The 25,222-nt window shown below is 42.3% G+C and overlaps 1 protein-coding gene across 1 annotated transcript in view; it reads right to left on the bottom strand.

The window, feature by feature from the left end:
• Positions 1–1,345: 1,345 nt before the first annotated feature.
• fndc3a (fibronectin type III domain containing 3A) overlaps positions 1,346–25,222 on the bottom strand; it is a 44,777-nt gene continuing 20,900 nt past the window's right edge. The window contains exons 4-26 of the mRNA XM_041940359.1: positions 20,498–20,574; positions 20,149–20,395; positions 19,579–19,869; positions 18,692–18,750; positions 17,278–17,444; positions 17,102–17,161; positions 16,873–17,011; positions 16,459–16,512; positions 16,221–16,345; positions 15,864–16,038; positions 15,134–15,220; positions 13,140–13,278; positions 12,551–12,619; positions 11,947–12,065; positions 10,735–10,840; positions 10,339–10,514; positions 10,066–10,179; positions 9,755–9,904; positions 7,896–8,242; positions 6,869–7,081; positions 6,397–6,563; positions 5,522–5,646; positions 1,346–3,836 (exon numbers count right to left, since the gene is read on the bottom strand). Of these exons, the coding sequence (XP_041796293.1) occupies positions 3,513–3,836; positions 5,522–5,646; positions 6,397–6,563; positions 6,869–7,081; positions 7,896–8,242; positions 9,755–9,904; positions 10,066–10,179; positions 10,339–10,514; positions 10,735–10,840; positions 11,947–12,065; positions 12,551–12,619; positions 13,140–13,278; positions 15,134–15,220; positions 15,864–16,038; positions 16,221–16,345; positions 16,459–16,512; positions 16,873–17,011; positions 17,102–17,161; positions 17,278–17,444; positions 18,692–18,750; positions 19,579–19,869; positions 20,149–20,395; positions 20,498–20,574 (3,530 nt within the window). The 3' untranslated portion in view covers positions 1,346–3,512. The remainder of the gene's footprint in view (positions 3,837–5,521; positions 5,647–6,396; positions 6,564–6,868; positions 7,082–7,895; positions 8,243–9,754; positions 9,905–10,065; positions 10,180–10,338; positions 10,515–10,734; positions 10,841–11,946; positions 12,066–12,550; positions 12,620–13,139; positions 13,279–15,133; positions 15,221–15,863; positions 16,039–16,220; positions 16,346–16,458; positions 16,513–16,872; positions 17,012–17,101; positions 17,162–17,277; positions 17,445–18,691; positions 18,751–19,578; positions 19,870–20,148; positions 20,396–20,497; positions 20,575–25,222) is intronic.

The raw sequence follows: 25,222 nt of genomic DNA, 5'->3' as shown, positions 1-25,222 counted from the left end.
TCATATCCATTAGATCCAAATGAACCTTTGGAACAAGAGTCACACTGACATCAGGGGGCATTTGTGTGTTTACACTAAGCTGACCCATAGCCAGATGCACCACTCGGACCTCAGAGGGGCAGCGGGGACGTCCCTCCTCTGTCATTGTTTACTCCTGTCAAAGCAACACGGCAGGGAAAGCTTGTTTGTCCATTTTTTTTAAAGGGGATCCAGTCTGTCTCTCAACAAGAGCTAATGTTGTCCGCAGAATGGTGACTGAGACAAGTAAGCCCACTCACACCCTCATTAATCACGGCTCTCTTGTTTACACCACTTAGGTGTGCTTGTGCAGTGAACAGGAAGTCTTATATCTCACTCCAGAAGCTTTCATTTCATAGTGCCTCTCACACACAGTACACTGAGGTGAAGCAGCAGCGTTGAACTCTGAAGTCACGACAAAATAAAGACCAGACAAGTGTCCCCATAATTACATCTGGGTTTTCTTAATATTCTGTGCTCAACTGGTAGTTGATCATATTCAAATAGAAGTTTTCCTATGTTGAGAAAGAATGAATAACAGAGGATAAAAAGAGGGAAAGGAGAATAGACCCAAGGAAAGAAAAGGACAGAAGCTTTTTCTGTACAGATTTTGTGTCTGTTAGCTGACAGAATGAAGCATGTATTTTCCTCACTCTGATCTTTGAGTGGACAAATATCTGTCAAGACTGACCTGCCATCACAGATTCAGATTTGATCCTTCAGCTTTTGAACCTTCCTTACCTCAATCCTGGTTTAGGGGGATGTTGTTGTGAGCACTGACTTTATCACCTTGCAATCACCAGCAATGTAGATTTTCTGAATAAAGGTCAGTGCTTTCATTTTGGTTTTAAAATCATATAGAATAATGGACAATGCAGAAAACCCACTGGCACCTATATGCCAACCCTGTGCTCCTTTTTGTCTGTTTCTTTCCAGTCATTTTAACACACACCACCAGAGTGCAGTTCATTGCAGTTTCAGGGGGCTTAAGACCTCTTCAAATGTTGTTTTGCAGGACCAACAGTCCAAAAACAAACAAACAAAAATAATTCAATTTACAACGATAAAATTCAGAGAAAAGCAAAAACGCTCACATTTGAGAAGCTGGAACCAGCAAATGTTTGATGTTCTGCTTCATAAATCACTTAAACAATGAATGGATTACCAGAAAAGATGATGATTGTTTAGTTGTTACTGTGTACAGAAAGGTGGCTAAACTGTTGATTGGAACTATGTTTAATGTCTTCTGGTATACAAGAAAATACAAGTTTTTTCACTGCTATGTTGTTCTTGATGAGTAATTCAAAGACAAATGTATGCTCAAACTTCAAACACGATTAAGAATTATAAATCTTTTATTGTGCATGGATCCTTTGTAGATATCATGGCTATACAGATACACTTTAGATACATATCTATGATTATACATTTTCCCATAACGAACATTTTAAAGTGATATGTCTGGTAGTATGTATAGTATAACAAATTTTCATTTTGGAATGTACGGTGTATGAGGTAACTGCAAACATTAAAATTACATAAAAATGGTCTCTATTTTTGTGCATATTTTACTCATTTTTGTAGCATTTTGTTAATCTCCTCAACCAACGGTGGTAAGCCCAGGGTGAAGAGGTGTTAAAATGGCACATGTTGCAATTGCTATCAAAAATAGGGATTTGAATTCTTTAAATGACAAAGAGAAGACATTTGCAGAATGTCTGAAAGACCAAATCATGTAATTATCCAAGACGTTTTGCAAGGTACCTGTATTTCATTTTTATGGTTGCAACAGCAATTATCTGCCCAAAACCAAACAACACTAAACCCTACAGCCAGATTACCACTGAAAACTCAGCTTTAGCAATCTGTTACAAATACTTAACACACAGAGAAAAGGCAAATTTAGATTCACAGGAAGTACATGATATAACACATTTTGTATCTGCCATTTGCATTCCATGACTCATGAGTACTCAGGATTTATTATTTTCTCTGGAGAGTATTAACTTATATTACTTCAATATTATAAAAAAATATACTTCACACATGTATAACTTGACAAAAGAAATCAAAAATCATAAGTAATACATAGAACTACTTTCAATTTCTCTCCGATTACGTATGATTACGAACATCAAATAAATGTTGCAAAAATAAAAGTAACTAAAACACATTTTAGTGTTTTCTAACACTAAAAGAAAACCATCAAAACTGAAGAGAAATTAAGAAAATTCTCCCGAGATTTTTTTCCTCTCCAATTAAGGCCTCTGAAACAACTGGTACATACTTTATTTTCTCTTTTTTTTTTTTTTTTTTTTTTTTTTTTTTTGGCTGAGATAGATCAGCTGTTTCAGTGACACATTATGTGGTACTACGACTTTTAAAACACCCAAAACACAAGTAGGGCTTGCACAATCTCAAAGTGTGTTCTATAAAATGCATCACAAGACCAAGACGCAGTCAGTCAAGGTTTTCTTTCACTAAGGTGCAAAATCAATTACTGGGGAAACAAAAACAAAATAAAACATATAGGTAAGCATACATTTTTTGTGCTGAACAACAATATTTCGGAGTAAAGCAGCAGTATAACTATATGATAGTAAAAATAATTAGAATTCACTGTTAGTTTGGTTTTTGTTGTCTAACTTTATACTGAGCAATTTTTTTTGTCAAACTTACAGGTCCTTGTGTCTTCACTGTACAAAAATATACTAACATTTCTCCAGTCATTTTTGCATCCTTAAACATTCTGAACATCAAAAAGGTTGGAAAGTGCTAAATGAACGTTCTATAATGTGAACAAGATTCTCATTTCCGTTTCCTCTCTCACTAGACCCCTTAAACTCCAGCAGGGGGTTAAGTCCCTTCATCTGGCCCTGAAGCCCTCCCAGCTGTGTACCTCTGTGGCACTAACTTCATACAGTACACACATCTGGACACACACACCCCACTGTGCAAACACTGGCCCACCAGGTCCCAGGATCAAACAGCACGTAGGCTAATGACACACCTACATACTATTTTTGGAACACGTCTATCAAAAACAGTTTCATACTGGACACATCAATGGAAATATAAATAATGACTACTTCTATACACACGTACTAATATATATGACAAGTAGATGAGTCAACGCGCCCCTTTCCCCCCGACCCTCTCCCCAAAATAAACCATATCCCTCTGTGTACAGGAAGCTGATCATGATGAAACAGAAATCTGAACTGAACAACAGATTACAACAAAGTTGGGACAGGGTGACAACGGCAGGAGAGTCAGGAAGGTATCACAGGTTCCAAAGAAGGTGTTACATCCTCAATTTTTAACTGCTATTCAGCTTTCACTCACCAGCCCGTGCTCCCACTGCACCACAATGCGTCTAATGCCATTACTCTGTTGACAACAGAAAACAAGAAGTACAAAACGAAGAATACAAAACAACAGAGAGAGGGGGAAAGAATAAAGCTATAACCCTGCAGCTGGGTGGCACAAACTGCTCATTTAATGACAAAGTACTGGATGACAAAAGCGATGAGAATGGCGATGACGGCAAAAACCATGAGGAGGAGGAAAGCACACTGCTCGTCCGTCAGGCTTCGTCTGCCTCGGTTGGACTCCGTGCCGGCCCTGGACCCCGAGCCGGCTGCACCGCCGCCCACTGCCACGTCATTCCGCTGGGGGGAGAGGGTGACTGTGGGGCTGTAGGGACCGCTCAGCTCAGGGGCGTCGTGGCACTGCCTAACAGCACACACCCGGAAACGGTAATCGCTATTGGACTGCAGGTTCTGGGCATGGAAGGATGTGGCAGAGCCTTTGTAGGCCTGTGAACAGGAGGCAAGAGTGAGAGAGAGATTATATTTGTTTGCATTCATCATGTTTCTGAAAATATACCACAGAGGGAATACTGTAATTCATCTGCTGAAAGGTATCTTTTTCATATAAACCTGAACCTGGTGACTGATATTGGTTGAAATTAGTTTGGTTTGTTGTGTTGTATTGAGCTTGTACTGCACGGTTAAGCTGGACTTCAAAACAGCAAAAATATAAACATTGTTGAATTGTCTGGACAAACTGCACCAACCTGGTTGGTTCAAAGCCTGAAGCAAACTGTGACAAAATCCTGTCCTCTGCAAAGGAATAAATCCCCTTTCTTAAACTTTCAGGACAAGGCCAGTGAGCTTGACAAAAAGGATGGAAACAAACTCATGCAGGATGGCAGCCACATATTTCAACTCCATGATTCAATTGCCACGTATGATGCGGCAAGATTAGCATAAGCCTGCAGAGGCCATTATTCCACGTTATCATGGCTGGAGGCCTCTGAGTGAAATAAATGTGTTGGCAGGGGCTAGACACCTGGGATACCTCACAGATCAATGACCTTTGCATAATGGGCAATTTAAAGCCAGCGGTGACTAACACCGAATGCTGCAAAGCCACAGTGAAAACATTAAGGTCCTGGATCCATCTGTATCCTGACCTGCATAAAAAGGCCATGTGATGAATGGCAGGTCAGCTGCAGGTAAGGACACAAAATACAAGACCTATGCTGATACTGATACTGGAGCTCTTTTTTCCTGAATATTTTTATTATTACCTTTATAACTATTGTTGTTGATGGCATAGTGTGTCAGGTTACACAAGGCTGTAGTGAACCACACAACAATGTTAATTAAAAGAGCAAAAAATAAAGAAAAATGCATTAAATTTAAAGATCCCCTTCAGACATGTTTTAAGATGTATATAAAACACAGTACTTTGACTTTTCACAAAAAAATTATTTATCTTGCTAAAATACTCCTTCTCCCTCATTAAATCCTGAATCCATCATATTATGCAAATATGTGTTGTTTTAAAAGTTTAGTTACTTAGTCCAGTTGAATATTGGACATGGACTGGCTTCCAAACTATTTGTGATGCTCATAGGCCCACTTGTTGAAATTGGACTTGAGTATGATGAACAATGAGTACAGACAAACTTTCCACTTTCAGCAGCTGAATGTGAAAAACAACCTTCTAGTGTCAAACTCTGCACATACATCATTCTGCACAGTGAATCTCAAACATTCAAGTGTAGGAACAAGAAGAAAAACATATTCTTTAGTAGACGGGGACTTTTCAATGTATTCCAAAGCGATGTATTTGAACTGTAGGTTAAGTAGTACATACAAAGGTATAGGAGTGCACATTGCTATGGCAACTCCTTTCATGTTTAAAAAAACATAGATGTCTGTATACACAGAATTTTTGTCCTCCGCTTAGTAATATGATTAAATTCAGCATATTAACTCATCCGATCTGAGGTTGTAGTCGAATGGATTTTTGTCTGAAAAGAAGGTGTGGCTCCCGCCCCTCAACGCTAGCAACGAGGTGGAGCAGGAGGCTCACAGTCTCTGGAAGATGCTGGTTAACACACTGTGGGGTGACATGAAAACAGTCTGATATCTGACGAGTGGGTTACCGAACCACAATACTGTATCCGATCGGTTCCAACTCTAGTCAGTACCTGTTTAAACTCAGAGTTCCCCATCATGCACTGCAAGGTGTAGAGGATCGGGTCCCCCTTCATGGGCTGCAGGGCCTCCCATGTGACTTCGCAGGAGTTGTCATCAAGCCGCTCCACTTTAGGGGCTGGAGGTGAAGGAAGAGAGTACAGATAGAATGAAAGGGCCATTGAAGATGGGTGAGGTCTGCAATAACTGAACCTCTGCCACTGGATGACAAACAGGGGATCAATGTGATCCAGAAAAGATTTAATGAGGAGCAATATCCGTTGCTGTAAAGTTACATTATTCATATGTGAATTCTAGACAACTACACATAACTTTCCCCCTTCAGTAGACTGTCATTACTATGAGTCATGCTCATCTTTAGGTAGGTGGCATTTTAAGCAAAAACAATAAAAATAAGTGGCTGTTTTGAACTGGTAAACAGGTAATATAAAAAAAATACAGTGACAGGGAGGGTTACAATCCTTTGTGCCATTATGATACTAGACTTTAAACTAAATGTTAGTCTGAATTCAAACAGTTGATGGTGGAGTGTCCACTTCACTCTGTGGGGAGACAAACAGTGTTAAGTAACACTGACAAACTGGCACATGACTGCTTGATTCAAAAGAATAAGGCAGTAAAACCCACGTCCTCATTACTGACTCCAACGTGTAGGATCAAAAAAGCCTCTGCAGAGGCTGGTTGAGACCAGACCACAGTGGTGATGACAGCCGACAAGTGAATCTCAGGCTGCTGGGTCTTAATCAAATGCAAGTCAAACTTGCGTCAACTGAAGTTAAAAGCTGTGTGTGTGTGTGTGTGTGTGTGTGTGTGCGTTAGTGAGTGAGAGAGAGAGAGAAGAAGAAAAAAAAAAGGGCTGCCACTGTACCTTTCACAGGGGCTGGAGGAGAGCGTGGGGTGGTGAATGTGTAAACATTGGAGAAGGGCCCTTCGCCCGCTTCATTAAAGGCCTGGATGCGGAACGTATAGGAGGTAGACTCATTAAGCCTCTGGACTTTGTGTGTGTGGCATGGTCCTTTATACAAGGATATAAATCTGCAAGGACAGGAACATGAAAAGAGAGAGAGAGAGAAAGAGAAAGGATTTAATGAGTAAAAGGGTAAAGATGACAAAAAGCAAACGAGACGAGTGACTCCTCTGTCAGGAAATATACAGTGTCTTAAAGCAGAGCATCAGTTTCGGTCTCCCTATAAAGGCACTCTGTCTGGTGCATTACTTTCTATGTACCCCGTCCTCCTTGATACAGTTATCTGAGGCTTTTGCTCAAACACAAATCTCCTCTCTTATCGGTTTATCGTTTGTCAGGTCACTTCCCCTCGCCTGACTAATGGGCCCCTGACCTGCCGCTCTTGTCCCCCATCTGCAGCTGATACTGGAGGGCGTCTGAGGTGGCGGCTTTGGTTGGGCCGTCGCCCCACTTGAGCCTGAGAGTCTGGTGGCTGAAGGCGGTGCACTCCAGGCGGGGTGGCTGTGGGGGCAGGGGCTTCGTCTTCAGCTTAAAGGTGTGACTAAAGGGGCCTGCTCCCAGGCTGTTCAGGGCTTGGATTCGGATCCTGAGGAAGAAGAAGATGAGCGATGTCATCATTAGAGAGCTGCAAGGACTGAGGTGACCCGAGCAGAGGCACCGACTGTCAAAGTCACATTATATAACAGTATTTCATCTCATTAGCAGATGCTATGGCACAAACATGCGTCTGTAAGTAGTCAAACAGTGACACATTTTATGTTGTTTTGGCTCTGTATTTGGTTCTGAACACACTCACACTGGCTTAAAGTTCTAAATAAGCCCTTTCATTCAACCTCTTTTCTTTTCATTAGAAGTCAAATGTGTAGACTCGATACAATGAAAAATATGTCAGTCCTACAGCTTCCAGACTGCACTGAATTACTGCCACAGTTCTGTGTAGGGCCAACATTTTTTCTTAAAATATTTAGCAACTAAATTTAGTTTATTTGAGCTAATTCTTATAAAAAATTACACCTGTTTTATAATTCTGTACAACAAAGAAATAAAGACAAGCGGCCAGCTTTATACTAGTTGAGCTATGGTAGATTTGTGAAAACTAAGATTTTAGTCTCAGGTCTAAACACCTCAACTGTTTCCGAAACAGCTGCCAGCCCCAGCAAGAATAACTTTAATTCATTCATAAGTCATTACAATTTACTTCAGTTATCCCCTTTGGCATCTGTTGGTACAAAGCATCACAGACTGAGTGTGGTGTCTAATTGATTTGTATCACATTCTATTACTTGTCAGCACAGTTTAAAACACTTGTTAGCTTTTGCTGACATCTGAAAGGTGCAAAGTAGTACAAGCGGAATGCGACATTTCATGTCCTTTTGAGGTTACAATGAGGCAGCACTAACCTGTAGCTGGTGTCAGGCTGCAGGTGCTGGATGATGTGTTTGGTGATGGGACCAACAACAATGGGCTGACGTTCTCCGAGATCAATCAGGTAGGAAGTGATTTCAGAACCGTGATCACATGGGGGGTCCCAACAAATACCCAGGCAGGTGGACGGAGAGTAGAATGGTGGCGGCTGGGAAACGGCATCCTCATCTTCCTCGTCTTCATCTGCGTCCACCACAGTCTCGTACCTTTGCAGCTCGGACTCCTTCAGGGCGTAGATGTTGCTGACGGCTGCAGGCACGGAGCAGGGCGTCTGGCACAACACTGCCTCGCTGAAAGGGCCCACGCCAGCCACATTCACAGCCTGCGCAAGAGCAACACACAGGAGTCAGCTAATCAAGTCAACATCAACGCTCCCCTGTGACGGGAAAGGACACATGTGTAACGTCCACGTTTGACCAGAAGGTGGAGTTCCAATGTAAACATAATTGGTAAGGGTGCTAACAAATACTGAGAAGTGTGTGGTTTTATATTCTAGGCAAGCCTAAATAAAATTACAATTTGAAAAACTAGGACAATTTGAGTTTTTAATCAACTATTATAATGAAAGTCTGGCTTTCTAGCCCGACCACAGTGTAATAATTAGTGATGGTCTGATTACTTGTACCAGACAAGTGCTGCCTGTACTGGGGACCAATAGAGAAGGTGGGGAAAATAAACACACTGCTTTTGGGATAACCCATAAGCAAACAGTGTCGTCCCTGCTAGACCACAAAAGAAGCTGCAAAAGAAAAGCATGGAAAGCCTGAACCAGACCCAAAGGTCAAAGCCACTGTCTAAATGCCAAATTTGTCCCTTCTTTTACATAAACGCTGACGTCTTTGGTCACAGTCTAAAAATGCATTGCAACAGCACGAGACATTGTTTGTGTACTGTAGGTCTTCAGTAAGCATTAGTCAGCCAATCATATCAGGCAAGCACACAAAATTAAACCTAAAAACAAAGTCTAAAAAACAACCATCTTCTAGTATGCAGTTGATAAATAAAATCTGACACAGCACTTGATGTGAGAAGAGCATCATGTCAAAAATCAAGTTCACAGATGTTCTCCAAATCATCATAAAATGTGTTTTATACGTATTGTAGATTTCTTTTTAAATTCTCCATAGTTATCATCCAAAACACAGCTGCAACATGTTGGCATATTGTGATTATCCTGGTTGCAATGCTTTAGACAATTAGGAGTACTGAAGTGGGACATATGGATTTATGATTCTGGATTAATGAGTCCTACTCAGGCTGAAGGAATGTCCGCGATTCAGCCTACGTGAGCTCCACATACAATGAGACAATGAGGACTCCTCACACACTGTCATGCCTGAGAGGGACTGGACCCCAAACCCTGACAGTGTTAGAATCACACTTTATCCATTGAGCCACAATGGCAGATAGAGAAATTGTGGAAATGAAAACACTAATAAACCAATTCTTTGAGAAAAAGAAGAACAAATACAGTGAATAAATGATGGTGAGAAGAAGCCACTAGAGATTTGCATATTCTTATACCGACATTGCTATAAAAATTTTCTGCTGATCCTTGCTTCTCTTATCGAGCAAACTCTAGTAGAGCCGACCTATACCAAATTATTGTAAAGTCAAACCATGCTGCATATTAATGAGAGCACCCTAGATTCTTGATGAAGTCTTCACAAAAATAATCAGACTGAAATTACTCAGACAGGGTGTGTAAGGTGAGCTATCATTCTTTATTCACCGTAAGGTGAGATCTGATTCCATTTTTCAAGTTTTTTTTAAACAGTGCGAACAGATGAACGTTAGATCAGGCTTCATAAAACAACGTTTTATTAGTGCTCACCTGTGTCCGGCAGAAGTAGTTGGTTGCAGGCAGCAGCCCCTTCATTTCATGGCTGAGCCCTGGTCCACTGTAACACACCTGCATGCTGCCCTCAGCAGCTCCCCACTCCAGACGAAACTCTGTCACTGGAGCTCCATTGCAAGGAGGGACCTAGAAGGCAAACAACCAATGAGAGTGGCCACCAGCACTTAAACTAAAGACATGGTTTAATAATAACGCAGCTATGTGTTTCCAATATATTCTCAGAACGATATATGTGATATTATAGTTCATGCACATAAGTGGGGGAACAGAAGTGGAGCTGGTCTTACCTCCCAGCTAACAACAACACAGCTGGGGGATTTGCATGTGGTGGAAGGAGCCTTGCACTGCTCAGGGGCCCCAGGGCCAGTTGTAACCTCATACCGCTCGGAAAGAGGTCCAAACTGTCCACACAAGAGAACAAAAACAACTCAATACAACTGAAAAATGTCACATTAGGACTTTTTAAATCACATTTAATGGGAGAGGGTTGAAAGCATGTAGCAGAAAAAAACAATCCCTTCTCCTTTTATTGATAAATGAGTTTTGACATTCTTGCTCACCCCAGCCTTGTTTGCTGCCTTGAGCCGGAAACTGTAGGTTTTGCCAGGCATTAAGCCTCCCACAGAGCAGTCCAGCTCTGGACCCTGGTAAACCTCCCTGCTCTCTTCAGACTGCAGCCCACTCACTTCTATACTGTAGCAGGACACTGGGCTGCCTCCGTCTACCTGAGGGGGGCCTAGGAAATGTGTGCAAGTTTTTAGAAATTCATATATTTTACAAAGTGTTTTCCAAGAAAAAATAAAACATGTATATACACAAAGATAAATGTTCAAACAGCAAAATACAAATTCCATAATCAAAGCTCATTGCTTGAGGTAGTTCGCTAGACAAGTAAATGCATCAACGGAAGCTAGAATACATCCCACACAGATCTGAGTTACAGAGAAATGACTCACCCCAGCGCAGTTGCACCTCCCTGGCTTTGGGCTTGCCCACCAGCCGAGGGGGCTGGCAGGACCCTGGGGGCACTGCAGGAGTCTGGACCTGCAGGGTCTCCGACAGCTTGCAAGCGAAGGCAACACACCAATTAATACCCAGAGAAAAAAAAAAGCAAAAACAAATTGACAATCTCGGCCTCCCCCCTCTCTTTTTCTCTCACACAACACAGATGCACTGGATACAGATTTTTCACCAGCTTATCAGACTGATTCAGGCTACAACAGACCAGAAATGAGACAAATGCGAATGCATCGTTCAAAGCTACACCTGCATACAGAGAAATATGCTGAACTGCTTACAAAGTCATGGATTAAGTTAGACAGATTGTCTGGTGAGCGATAAAATAGGTCTTTTTCAGAATCAACTTCTATGACAAAAGCCAACATGTGAGTGTTATGTCACATTGTGCTGTGCCAAAAGGCAAGATCTCACCACCATGAGTCATGTTTCTTTATAAGTCCTGTCATTAATAAATGCATGCACTAACAGCTGATGAAGAAATTAATGAAGAGTGTCTGCGAACAGAGCTAATTAAGAAAAACATCCTCTGACACATGCAGGGAGGGTTAATCGATTAGTGGGCTTTGTCTTGTACTTACACACCAGGAAGCATAGTCTAATCTCCCAACATAGGACACTGGCTGAATGACAATTTCCTATTAAAAGTCACCATAAATAGAGTGCATATCTAGAATGATTCATGTAAAATTTATCAGATCAACCATGGGATGTGGTGCAGTTCATGGCTGCCTGCCCTAACAATTACAAAAAATGTAACAGCTGAGAAATGTATCAGTAATAAGAGAGGAAACAGAAAAACCGTGCACAATAATCCGGTTTTATACTGTATGGCTACACTGTGAGACACACAGTGAGAATGCCTGATTACATATTGGATGTGGACTGGAGTGATCCTGCTTTATCACTTTAAGTCCAAAAAGAAAGAAAGAAAAGAAGCTAGTTAAAATCTGCATCACAGACTATAATTTTAATAGTAATGTTAGCACTTGTGCATGCACAGTATGTCAATTTAAAAAAGGTACAATTTTGTGATCCCTTTCTACCAGTGATAAAATCGAAACTGATTAGCAAACTCTCTGAATTCCTGTCGCGAAACACAAGGCCACGCGCCCCTATGCATGCACGTATGCTGATGCTGAATGACTCACCGGGCTCTGTCCCCCCTCGCTCATGCAGTAAACTCGTGTCTGATAGGAGCAGCCGGGCTTCAAGCCTTCACACACATGCTCCATAGCCGGCCCTGAGTACACCAGCTCCCATGACAAGCCTAAGAACAAACACATTGCATATAAATTTCAATTATTTCAATTAAGGATGGCACGGTGGAGCTGCGGTTGTCACCTCACAGCAACAAGGTTCTGGGTTTGAACCTGCTTTCTGTGTGGAGTGTGCATGTTCTACCCATGTCTATGTGGGTTTCCTCCGGATGCTCTGGCTTCCTCCCACAGTCTGTACTGTGTAGGTTAATTCACTAGGTCACTCTAAGTTATCCATGAGTGTGAATCTGAGTGTGAATGGCTGTTTGTTTCAATGTGTCAGCCCTGATGAGCTGGAAACATGGACATAGAGGGTGTACCCCACCTCTCGCCCAATGTCAGCTGGGATCGGCTCCAGCCCCCTGTGACCCTCCAAAGCATTAACAGTTACAGACAAAAGTCGGATAGATTTCAATAATCTAATGTTTTTCAGTGCCCAAAACATTAGTTCAACTTAACTAATGAAAAATTTTTATCATCACTATTTGGAACTTACCACTTAGGCCCTCAGACAGCTCCACAACATACTTTGTGACTTCTGCTCCACCATTATCTTTTGGGGGTTCTACATTGCAAAACAGACAAAAACAAAAAAATCATCATCCAACTACACTAACCAAGTTTTAACCCTAGGTAGCCTGGCAATGCCAGCAAGCTCAGTTTCACCATGCTATATCAGGAAATCTGACTCCAAAAGCTCAGTAAGTATTACAATTACAAGTAATTACAAAGTAGAATTCACCATCTACATGTACAAATTTCTTCATAATCTAGCTTTAGTGGAAGCAGAGAGGGGCATTTAGAGTAGCGAAAACTGGAAGGAGAGATCAGTACAGCAGTGAATGATGTGTTTGTGCAGTGAGGTTTAGGAAGGATTCATGCTGTCATACATGCCTGAATGAGGGCGACATCTATCATTCATATTCTGTACAGACTACTTGTATTGTCGTCTGTGTCTAGCCGATTCATCTACGGTCACACAAAGCTCAGTGAGGAAAGCAAAACTGTAAACTGGCATTTTTTGGCCGTCAACTACATGTAAGAATGAAGGGTTTTGATCAGGAAACGGGCAACTGAAAGCTCACCCCAGGCCATCTTGAAGCTGTTGGGCAAGACTCTTCCTCTGATGACAGGCCTGCAGGGACTGCCGGGCCTGTCTGGCTTTGTGATGAACTCGACCACCTGGCTCGGGTTACTCTTCCCCTCTGAGTTGTATGCCGCCACCTGAAGAAAGTGCATGAATACAGGCAGTGAGGAGTCACGTGATTCCTGTCAGAATATTGGCTACTTTTTCCACAGTCAACGAGGGCAAGTGTATAAAGGTCATTATGTTTCCTGATAACAAGCGCTGACTTGACTCAGAGAAGGGTAATGAAGGGATCTGAGAGAGTGAGTGTAACACTGCCTGCAACTAAAATGGTCACAGACAAATACCACATTATCATGATCAGAAAGATTCAGCTGTGAAGTATCTACAGATATGTTTCAACATACACCAAAAGCTTTACAATCAAAAAATGAGGCAATGAGCTTCAGTGGCATTTGCATTTCAATGGCGCACATCTGCGATAATATGGAAATCTCTGTGAGCTTGCTGAGTACAGCTCATCCACAGAGTGTACCAACACAAACCTGCACAGCACCCAGGCTCCCCTCACACTGCGCAGCTGGATAATTGGAAATGAGGGAGGGAGGGAGCCTTGAGAGTGAGTAATGAACATTTCTATCATTTGTGCATATAGTGGTTTGTTTAGGTAATTCTATACATTTCTGTCAGTATCATGTTTTGCAATGCTGTCTTGTAGACCTTTCAGGCAATGTGAGTAAAGCTTCCTTATTCTCTCATCAGTCTATGCATTAATATGATTTCATGTTCTTAAGCACTTGACAGAAAGAGCACTTCTTGTTGTCACTTGCTGCAGAAAAATAACAAGTGTTAAGGAGCAGGCCATTTTGAATGCCTGTGGTGCAGCTCCCAGCTTCAGTTGAGTATAATTTCAGTATAAGCACAGCTATTTAGCCAAACTGACCGAATTATGAAATATAATTTAACTTATACTCAGGATAAATGGCCTAAGTGGGTACTGAACGGCTAAACCGGCAGTATTAGAATCACATTTTAATGCAAGAGGCTTGTTCTTCTGCCCTAAAATGTGCAAGTTTCTAAATTCATTAACTGATCGATCATAAGATGTGTTGTGCCTTTGCCCTGTCACCCTCAGAAACTCTGAGTGAAAAAACAGAAACAATACACAGAGGCTACCTGCAGCTTTCACAAAGGCAAATTTAAGATGTTCAGCACATTTATAAATATACCTGGAATGCCTTAAGTCAGTCATGGGAACCAGTACAGAGCAAAGCTGTCAAAACAATTTAATTTTTGTTTGAACATGGCTAATCAAAGCTCTGACACAAAACTGACAGCACTTAAAAAAAATGTTGAAGAAAAAGTGATTTTTGAATATTTCCATTTGACCCCACCTATTTTAATTCACATGCAGATGCAACACCTGCCTTCATTTGACTGACTACGCCAACTTTTCTCAGTGGATTGCTGCCATTAAGCTTATTATTAGGAGCATCTTGTTTCCTTCTTGCAATCGTCTATGACATCTTGAACTTTATCAGAACCATTTGGTAAATGGTCAATGGTCAAACAGTCAGCAGAGTAACAATGTAGAAGAATAAATCAGAATGCAAGAAGGGGAAGAATGAGGGAGAGGGTTAAAGACAAAGAGAGAAATACACTGACATTAGGGGGAAAAAAGACACTTGTCTGTCCCTTGAGTTGGTCCCATTCCTGCTGGCCAAAAAGCTACTACGGCTCAAACCCTTTGCTTGACTAGCCTCTCACTGTGGCCCTGCATGTGATGAGCACTGGAGTCCTCCTGTTTATGCTGTCAGTTGCCCACCGCCCTGCTGGCAGAAACCTGCAAACGGATGAGTCATAGGGCCAGTGTGGGCCTCAGCACCCTCCTTGCCTGAAGCCTGTCCCCTCCACACATACACACTCCACTGCAGCCTAAATTAAACCTGTGGATCACCAGCTTTGACTGCAAACATCACAGGGCTCCCTTACCCTAAACTTGTACTTCGTACTCCTGTGGAGATTCCTGACGGTGCAGGAGAGTTCTTCACCATCGTAGCTTGGCTGGAAGCCATATCCCTGGGACAAAGACAAATGACAAACAGAGAAAGAAAACAACCAGGTGAGCAATGACTTACCAGACAACCATTGTAGTGCAGAAAACAAAGTGGTCTGCAGGAGACAAACAGCTTCAGGGGTTTGGGGAACTTTTTTATGTTTTCCCTGACAGGCACCATGTCTGCAGGTAGCTGCTTGTGGTGCAGGCAGAGGTGACAGTAGCTATAAATGTCATGGAACCTTTAGAGAAAACTGATGAAGTGATGCAAAAGAAAGAGATGTGAATTTGACTTTTCCTTTCATATGGGTTGAAGTAAAAAAACAGTGCCTGAATACACTTGAGTAGCTAACACAAGGATGCACATCAACCAGGAAAATAGATGTCTATTATTAATTGATAATAATGGTGAAAACTGTGAGTGTACTTTGTTAATGGTGTACATATTTCATGCTGTCTGAAGATGAACTTAAGCCAAAGACATGCATTGCAGTACTGCCCTCAAAGAAGTAATGGCCCTGCAACAGCAGCAAGAACCTCACTTAGAAGAGAAACACTGCGTATAATATTGTACAGAAAACCTTTACTTGCATGAACTGCTGTGCTATTTATGGGTTTCGATCTCAAATGGTTTCTCTAATTAAAAAGAGACTGTGAGAGACATACCGAGCCTTCTTCCTCCATCTCCAAAATATAGTAGATGTCATCCTCCTTTGGAGAGCTAGTGGGCCTCTGCCACTTCAGACATAGCCAGGTCACCCCCGCCATCTCCAGCTCTGGAGGGAAGGGTGGCAATGGCACACTGCATGAGGTGAACAGGTCCACCACTTCACTGAACTCGCTGGGGAGGGCAGAGAGAGCGACAGAGGATGGGAGAGAATGGGAGAAAAAGGCATGAGAGAAAGAGTGAGAGACATACATGGGCACACAGATGGAGATAGTGAATGGAACAAACAGTAACATAAAGATGGACAACAGGGAAAGTGTCATCCAGCAAATAATCTAGCAGGTTATGGCGCCTACCTTGTACCCATGTCATTTTTGGCTGCAAGGCGGAAGGAGTATCTTGAAGCTGGTGAAAGCTTGGTCACTCTGTACTGCTTCTGAGGTCCATAGTAGCACTGTTCATAAATCCCAGTGCCCTTTCCCTTCAGAGAACAAAATCTTTAGTTTTAAGAACAAGTAACTCAAAATCTCCATTGCACATAAAACATGAGTGTGTGGTGCAATGTTCAACATGTCTTTAATGATAAATAAATACCTCATCCCATTGAAGAATGTAGTTTTGGATTTTGGAACCGTTGTCACATGGAGCCTGTAGATTAACCATATGTTGTTTGATTACTAAAACACGTAAAATAGACATGCCTCTAATATATGCACCGTGGGCATGGAAAAGTTTGGGACTTTTTCTCCTTCTTCCAGCCAGTCAGAGGATCTTTCGTGGATGAACTTTAAGTCATCAAACAATTTCTCCTACCGTTAGGCTACTTAATATGATATTGTGTGTATATTAATGGTGCTATGTCTCACAAATGATCCCACGATCTAAATGTCTGGTTAATCCATGTTTCACATTTTTTACAAGTCCTTGCTTTCTGTTTCTGTTTCTACCTGTTCTCCACCCTTAAAATTGTTTTTAAATCCTGACTGCATCAATCAACCTGCTGTTTACCTTCCACTGGAGTACGAGTGTGTTCTTGGTCCCGCTGGCCTTCCTGGGAGGATTGGGAGGATCCGGCTCACAGCATAGAGTGGTGAAGCTCACAGCCTCCGACGGGCTTCCCTGTAAACAGTTGCGCGTGGCCTGGACCCTGAGGAAAAATTAACAAACTGGTTACAAATTGTTCCTCTGTGCATGAACACTGTAGTTAAAACAAAGGTAGGTGGAGGGTTATGCCAACCTGACATGATAGTCCGTCGCTGGTCGAAGGTCCTCTAAAGTAGCACTTAGTTCTTCCCCACTGCATCAAAGGAAAACAGACAAAAAATATTTTGTGTTGTTTCACATACCTTTCTATGTTAAATATCTAACATCAGTTGGTGTTCAGCCTTGTGGCATCTTGCTGCTCATGCTCACCAGTACATGCTCTTGTACTTTCCATCTTTGCCACTAAATGAGATGGAGACCTCATAGCTGAGGGGCTCCTGGGGGCTGCAGTCATCCTCCACACTGCCGTTCTCACTCTCTGACCTGGTGGGCGCACTCCAGCTCACTACCACTCCTCTTGCCTGGATGTCTGACACCTATCACATGAAAGTTTCATGGGTATTAAGTCTGGACATGGAATGAAGGCTTTTACTTTTGTAACCACAGCACCTGCAAAACCTTAAAATACAATCACTTCTAAATTTTACTACCCTAAACCCAAATCCAAAGATAGTCACATCTGGTAATTAGTCCTGCACCACGCTTCCAAGTATTAAAGAAAATTTCTTATTCTTCAGTTTCCAAAATCAACACAAAAATCACATTGCTCGGTAGAGACAAAGAGACAGGGATCAAAATATTCAAGCTGATGCACTCTGGGAGAAAGATTTCAGCACTTGGCAAGCATGTGCTGTGCAACCCTAAGATTTTTTTTTTATTCTGTTTTGACGAGGTTTAAAAATAACCTGAGCTACACTGCAGGGGGGATTCATATGTGGAAGAATTCAATCAGGCCAAGTCTGTACCTCCTCCTCCCCTCTACCCTCGGGGGCCCACCTTACTCCTTTACCTTCCACAGTTAAATTCTCAGTCCTTTAACAAACCAGAGTGGCAGCAAAGACAAAGAAAATTCACTTTCCATTGAAGCTCAGCTTTCCCTGTATTAGACATCCTCCCTTAACTTGAGCCATCATTTTTCCAATAGACTTGTTTTGCTACTTTTACAGGGAGTTCAGACCGTAGAAACAGTGTATGACAAATCCCATCTTCACGTATGAGGTCAAGGAAATTCTATTTCTAGCTCTGATTCCTATCCAGCTGCTATTACAACAGCTATTCTCCTCTGTTTATCTACATTGCTACTGTAAGCCCAGCACCATGAAACAAAGCTTTTTTAAGGGTTATTTCAATGAATTAAAAAAAAGCTGACTTTTGAATATATGTATGTTTCTATTTGATTATTTTATGCAATCTTATATTTTGGGACAAAATAAATAGCTGTCTCTGAGCCAACAAGCATAGTACCAAGAGGTAACAATAACTAATTTAGTTAAAAATCTGTTCTTCTTTCAAAGCAAAGCTCAAACCTTTCAGTTACTGCCAGCACTGTTGTGTGGTGGCACATGATTGAATATAAATCCCTACATGGATGCTAGTCAGCAGGTCTGACTCCATTCGCAAGATGTCAGCAAGAATTCATCATGGATGGTAATAGAATGTTTAATGAGGCAACACATTAGCATCATTATGAGTTTTCATGATCACAGCACTAACAGCCACATAAAATCATGCAAACTGCATTCATTAGATAAAGAAAAACAAAGATGCAGGAGTGAATACTAACCACAGGTTTACTGATGGCACTCAAGAGTGCTTGCAGGGCCTGAGCTTCCTTGTCCAGCTCTGAGGAGAGAAATGCAGGTGAATATGTGCAATGCAGTATCTATATAACTATTGCAACACTTGTGAACATCATATCCGTATGCTTCTTGGACAGTGTAGTAATGGGTGTAACTTGGCACCATCTATCCAATATGTTATCTGGTGGCATAACTACCTTTTGCATGCTGAACTAACACTGAGAAAGTTTCAGTGCATCTAATATGGCGCTCTAAAAATGAAAAAAGAAAAACCACCTATCTAAAGGAAATGTAATGTTTTAGTGGCAGATGTGACATTTCTTTATAAACACACCAATTACAGATCATCATTTAGAATCAGCTGGTTCACTGACTTTTTTATTGTCATAGACAAGTCAAGTTCACAAACTAGTGTGCTACTTAGGTACATTTAAATGCTTGCTTGCCCACCTTTAACAGAATATAACAACTTCAACCCCCTTCCTTGGAATCATCAAAAGTAAGGAAAAAAAGTAAGCAAGCATTTTTCATTCCATTTTAAAGACTGCTCGTATTTCAGTGTTCCTAGATTTCAGCAATCGTCATGAGGTCATAAGGTGAAATTATTTTTCCCTCCATTTTCAAAATTGACAGTAATTCCCTAATTATGAACTGGTGTCACCAAGTAGCAGGCTTCAACTCCGTGATTAATGAGAGTTCAACAATCAAAAATAATGTTGGCCCTATTGCTGATCCCTCACTGCCCTCAACTACTGCAGCTAATGAGGTGTTAATCCGAGCACCTAAACATAACGTACTCGTAACATCCGGAAAATGCATGTGTCAGCCCAATTGTAAACCTTAGCAAACCTCTACCCTTTAACCTTCTTACCTCCTGACTCTCCATTTTTGCCCCTGCCTGTCTGCTTGTCAGGACCGGCAACCGCATGGCTGAGCTGTCCCTGCTCAACCTCCAGCCCTTTTCCTCCGACACCATTGTGAATGTCCACTGTCGGGGGGCTGCTGCAAGTCTTCTGCGGCGAAGGGGGAGGGCTGTCCTTCACCTGGCCTCCTCCTCCGCCTCCCTGACGCTCTTTCAGTTTCTTCTGCAGACGCTCGTACGTTTTGCTAGTTCTGTCATCTCTGTGAAAAAATGGGGGGCGTCCGTGTTGGGAGTGAGAATCTGTAGAGACAAAACAAAAAGACAACACTTGTGAGTTTGTACAGACACAGATAGGCAGTCAGAGAGGCAGCTCAAAAAAGTGGCAAACTTGCAGGTTAATATGAAAGGACATACAAATAAACAGGGAGGTATTGAGGTAAACCCCCTAAGATTAAGAAACTGACAGACTAAACAGTTTGACTCAGGCCTTGATTATATAACTCGACTCTGCAAATAAATGGCTGGGAACAAATAAATAAAATCTTAATATAACAATAGACACTGCTGGTTCCAACTCACCCTGATCTGAGTAGATATGAGCTGGATGGTACTGGGAGATGTACTGAGAGCTCATGTCACCCACGCCCCCCGCCATGCCCGTGTATAGGTGGGGTGGTGGGGGCATCATGGCAGGGTGTGGGATGAAGGCAGGCAGGTGGGCATGGGGTGGAGGAGGTGGGTGGTGGAGAGGGGAGTGGCCCCCGGGGTGGAACTCTGGTTGCTGAGGTAAAACCAGAACCCGCCGCACTCCGTTCTCTTCTATGATCTATGAGAAAAACAAACAAGATCATGGAGTGCAGATATCAAAGCTGTCCTGAGTTCGACAAGATGCCAATCAGTAACACTGCACTGGAAATACCATAGATACCTGTGAAACGTATCCAGGAGGCACATAGATTGGAGGCACTGAACCATTTGGAGACATCATGGGAACCTGAGCAGGACCTGTGAAGAGAAAAGGAGCAGGATCAAACACTTTCCCTCAGGGCAAACAGTTGTTTCCTCTGTGGTAAATGTATTGAGAGTATTAGGGGACTGCACAGGGCTGAAATTTCAGCCCTAGTCTGGCCCGATTCATTGAAGCCCTAGCCAGGGTCAAACCGCTAATAAATGTTTTCATATCAAACCCAATTTTTTATGTCACACAAATGCATCGACATAAATAGAGCTACTTTAAAGCTCACACAAACATTTGAAAGTTTTGTTTAATTGATAACTCAATATGATTAAACACTATGGTTGCCTGAATAATAACTGTACTATAGGTCTTTATGTTGAAGTCATCAGCTACAAATATTTCAGAAAAAAACTTTTTTCCATCAGCAGTAGACTCTAAATATTACAGTACCCTGGAGGAAAGGCTTTGTTTGCACTCCTTTGTCTCCTAACGTTTTTGTAGACACAGTCTTCTGACAGTACTTTGACTTTTTAATGAAAGACATTTATTTCAGTACAGATACTCATATTTTGTATTTTCATACTTTTCATACAATTCTTGTACTCAAAATTCTAGTCACCTTAAACCCTCTACACAGATAATAACTGGAATTTTACTCCCATAAACCTTGACAGCCATAATAACTCCACCAAGACCTCATTGTACGACACTTGGCTTCCTCAGTACGAGGAAAATCCCCACAGTCGATTCACTGTAAACAAGCTACATTTTCAATGACTGTTTCATTTTTCAAATACCTATAAGTAAGAGAAGGCAGAGAAATGCATTTTTTTTAAATACTGGCAAATGCAAGAAGACCACTTTATAAAAGTGCTGAGAAACAACAAAGTTTCCAGCATGGCTCTGTTGTAGGGGCCAGTGCAGCGGCTTAGCTCAGCTCAGAGAAGTGACAGCTCAGCAGAAAGCCTGGGCGAGAGAAAGAGAGGGACCTCTGTGCCAAGTTTGCACATTTCTCTTCTTAAAAACCTAAGACATAAACACTAGGGCCCCAATGCCAGATGTCATGCAGGAGAGCAAAAAAGATCCACAACCAACACTGACCTCTCCGCAACCGGTGTGAGGAAGAGTTTTCCTTCATTTTTTCAAAGCTGCCGTAGGCAGAGAGAAGGTACTTCTAAATGAGCAGCCATAATGGGCCCACGACTACAGAGGCTGGGCCTGTGTAATGATGCACTGAAACCTCCCACTTGTACTTCTAGCACCACCCCTTCAGGTGCCAGAGTTGAGGCTCCATAACTCGGTGAGAGTAACAAGTGATTGGTGATATACGGATAGTTGCCTGTTTGTGAGATAAACCTAGTTAAAACTGATGTAGCCTGATACAACAGACATGCAATAAATCCTACCTTCATGAAGGTTGGAAAGTTTAGTTACTGCTAAAACTGTTTAAAAGAAGTGTTGATTCAACTTCATGCGCTTTTTGGAGGTTGAAGTTTGTGGTGCTGTTGAATTGTATTGTGCTACACTTTTAGGTGTTTCTAATATTTTTTAAACCAAGCGTAGACAACATATTAGAAACACTTCTCAGTAAAACACAATCCAATCCAATCCAATCCATCGGAGCATTCTAGTCACTGTCTGCTGAGGGCTGGAAGATGCACTCTTCTTAAAACTGTTACCATCCAACGCCAGACAGTCTCACAACCAATTACTTACTGTTGGTAGAAAAATCATTGGAAAGATACTATATTAGGCTTCCTGCTAATAAACTTCATTGGACAAGACAGATAGCAGGTAGGGCTCTTATACTGAAATCAAAAAGGGCAAAGAGCTTTGAAGCACCAAGGCAGAATGATAGGCAGTGAGTCATTTCCCTACCTAAGAACAAAGGGTCAGCGAGGACAGAATCTCAATTCAGGGAGCATGGGAGAACCAAGCCTGAATGAAGGCAGTCACAGTGCCTCAGTTCTCATTGATTTCAGATTACAATATCATTTGAGTGGGAGTTCAAAGTGTGTACTGTTAACTCCACTCACTTTTAAGACTAATAAGTTATGTGGTGCTTATGCCAGGTGCCGCTGTGCACCTGTGTGATCACCGATTTAAGGCAACTCCAGTTGGCGCAGCCAATGCTGACTTACAGGAAATCTGATGAATCACATTAAGCTTTCAATATGCCATTGTTTGTCCATTTAGACTGAAAGGCTTTGTGTGTACCGACTTGCAGAGAACAGGGAGAAGAGGACTAGCAGAAAGCATAGGGTGAGGGAGGGAGGATGAGGGAGCCACACACATCTGAGAGACATGGGGAGGGGGTGAGAGAGAGAGAGAGAGAGAGAGAGAGAGAGAGAGAGAGAGAGAGAAAGAAAGAAGAGAGGTAGGGTGGAGAATGGGGGGAAAAAACACCCACTCTTTTACATCAGACTGACGCACGAGTGCTGACAGAGATCAGATAGAAAAGGCCACATCCCCCTCCCCCACCCTCCCCTCCCCCTGAGTCAACTAGAGCATTGGTTGTGCTGACGTGGCTGTGGAGTGCCAGCCTTCCAGAGGAAGCAGCCACGGGAAAAACATCAGTCCTCCTCCACAAAACGGCAGGCTGCCACTGAGCCAAGAATAGCCACAAACAAGCTGCTTGTTCTGGCAGTGTAAACAGAGGCTAGGCAACACTTTGGGAACACCATCATCTCCCGTCAACATCACATAACCCGTCTTCACCTCCGTTCCTACTGGGGCAGGCCGCCAAGATTAACTGGTGCGCTGTGCCTGAGTTCAGGTTGGGTGAAAAAGCTGAGGGAGAGACTTATCAAAGGCCAGACACATGTTCTCACACATACATACTCAGATGCGCAGGGGTGGTAAGCCCACTTTGAGCATCCACCTGTTTCCTCTTGTCTGAAAATGGATCGAGATCATAACAAACAAACTCAAGCGAACTGTCAGGTTTAATCGGATGTATAAATGAACCTTTAATGAGATACGGAGAATAAAAAGAAGCAGAGAAGATGAGCTAGATATAGCGGGCTGGGTTAACAGAAGTGTGGTGAGACAGGAAGAAGGACAGTAAGACAGGGTGGTTTCATACGGGAGCTCTCAATGGCAAAATGATGAACTGTGAGCCTACAAAGATGGAGCAGGCTTGATTATTAATTAGAGCTAATAAATTGTCTCCATCCACAAATAAAGAGGAGAGAGAGGGCAGGCAAGCAGGCTTACTGACATAGATTAATAATTACAGCTAAGCAAGTGAAAGAGGCTAAGTACCGAACTGTCAGTAAAACAAAAAAGTACTAATTGCAAGTTAAAACCCTAACCTTGATTTTTACTGATGACACAGTGACAAATGCTTCTATTTTTGCACAGTCTGGCAATTTTTTCTTGCAGGCAGCAAAGCTCTTCCATCAATTAAGAGGGTAGTAATTTGTAATAAGTGTAACATTCTATTAGTTGATTGCGAAGCCACAGATGTGTATTCTCAACCTTGGCCTAGCTACGTCTCCTCAACATGCCAGTTAGCATCGAAATGCCACTAATCCAGGCACATAGAGGAGGAGAGCAAAGTGGAAAAAGAGAAAAAGGGCATTCTGTGTTGATCGGTTTGCAAACCAGAGGTTTAAGGGGGAAGCTGTGCAGTAAACAACGGAACAATTTAATGAGAATAGCCAAGTTTTTTTTTTGGTGTTAGGTATTAGTAAACTTTGTCTGAATATTTTAAGGCATTCGCCCGGTTCTTGCAGCCCCACTGGAATGAATGACGTTTACAGGAGGGGAGGGGATCAGTGAGCTTCATGCTTATGCTTATTACAAAACATCACACTGCTGCTGCTGCTCTCAGCCAGACAAATGGAGAAAGGATTTTTTTTAATAATGAATTGTTTGGCTCTAGTGAGGATATGAAGAGTCCACTCTAAAACCACTGTCTCCTCCTGTAACGAGAAGCTAACCTCACAAACCCAGTGATGTTGATAATTTCGTACAAAAACAGTTGAGTGGAGATGAAATGGCCTTGCTCTGGACATCCCACCCCCAACTAAACTTACAAGAAAAACAAGGGTTGTTTGTTTTTGAACACCACTCCCTCTCATCATCTTCCATCATCCTCTTTACCCTTTCTCCCTCCCCCTTAGTATCAACGCAGCAATGGGAGAATGAGTCACAAGCTCAGTCATCCTTAGAGCTACTCACTGCAGAAGCTGTGAATGAACTGCGCCTGTGTGTGCGTCTGCATGTTTGTGTACATGTACTTGCAGTTAGGTGGGGGAGGTGGTGAGTATAAAAATAATGTGCTAATGTGGCTAATGTGTGATATTTGCGGTCCAATTATGTGAACCATATGCGGCTAGTTTTGTTTGGGAGGTTGCTGGGGGTGAGGAAACACGCAACCGCCCCACAATTGTGCACATGGATACACCCTCGCCAAACAGTGTCAGATGTTCAACAGTGCACATGCTGGCTGCTCAGTTTCAGGCACAGGGGACATGACAGCTTCAAGTCCCTCTGATAGAAAATAGACTAAGCACATCTGCAGCACCATCAGGAATGAGATGAGGTGTTTCACAGCTATGGCATCAGAGATAAGGGACAAGTAGACAGATGGGCTGACTGACCGACCAGTATCTAACAAGAGAAAAGGCAGAGGACAACATGGCTACAAACTGAGCCAGGTGTGCATGCGCACGCACGCACGCACGCACG

The sequence above is a fragment of the Chelmon rostratus genome, chromosome 7 (assembly GCF_017976325.1).
Source record: "Chelmon rostratus isolate fCheRos1 chromosome 7, fCheRos1.pri, whole genome shotgun sequence".
Classification (NCBI taxonomy): Eukaryota; Metazoa; Chordata; class Actinopteri; order Chaetodontiformes; family Chaetodontidae; genus Chelmon; species Chelmon rostratus.
Note: the sequence above shows the minus strand (reverse complement) of the source record. Positions and strands in the feature narration are given on the sequence as shown.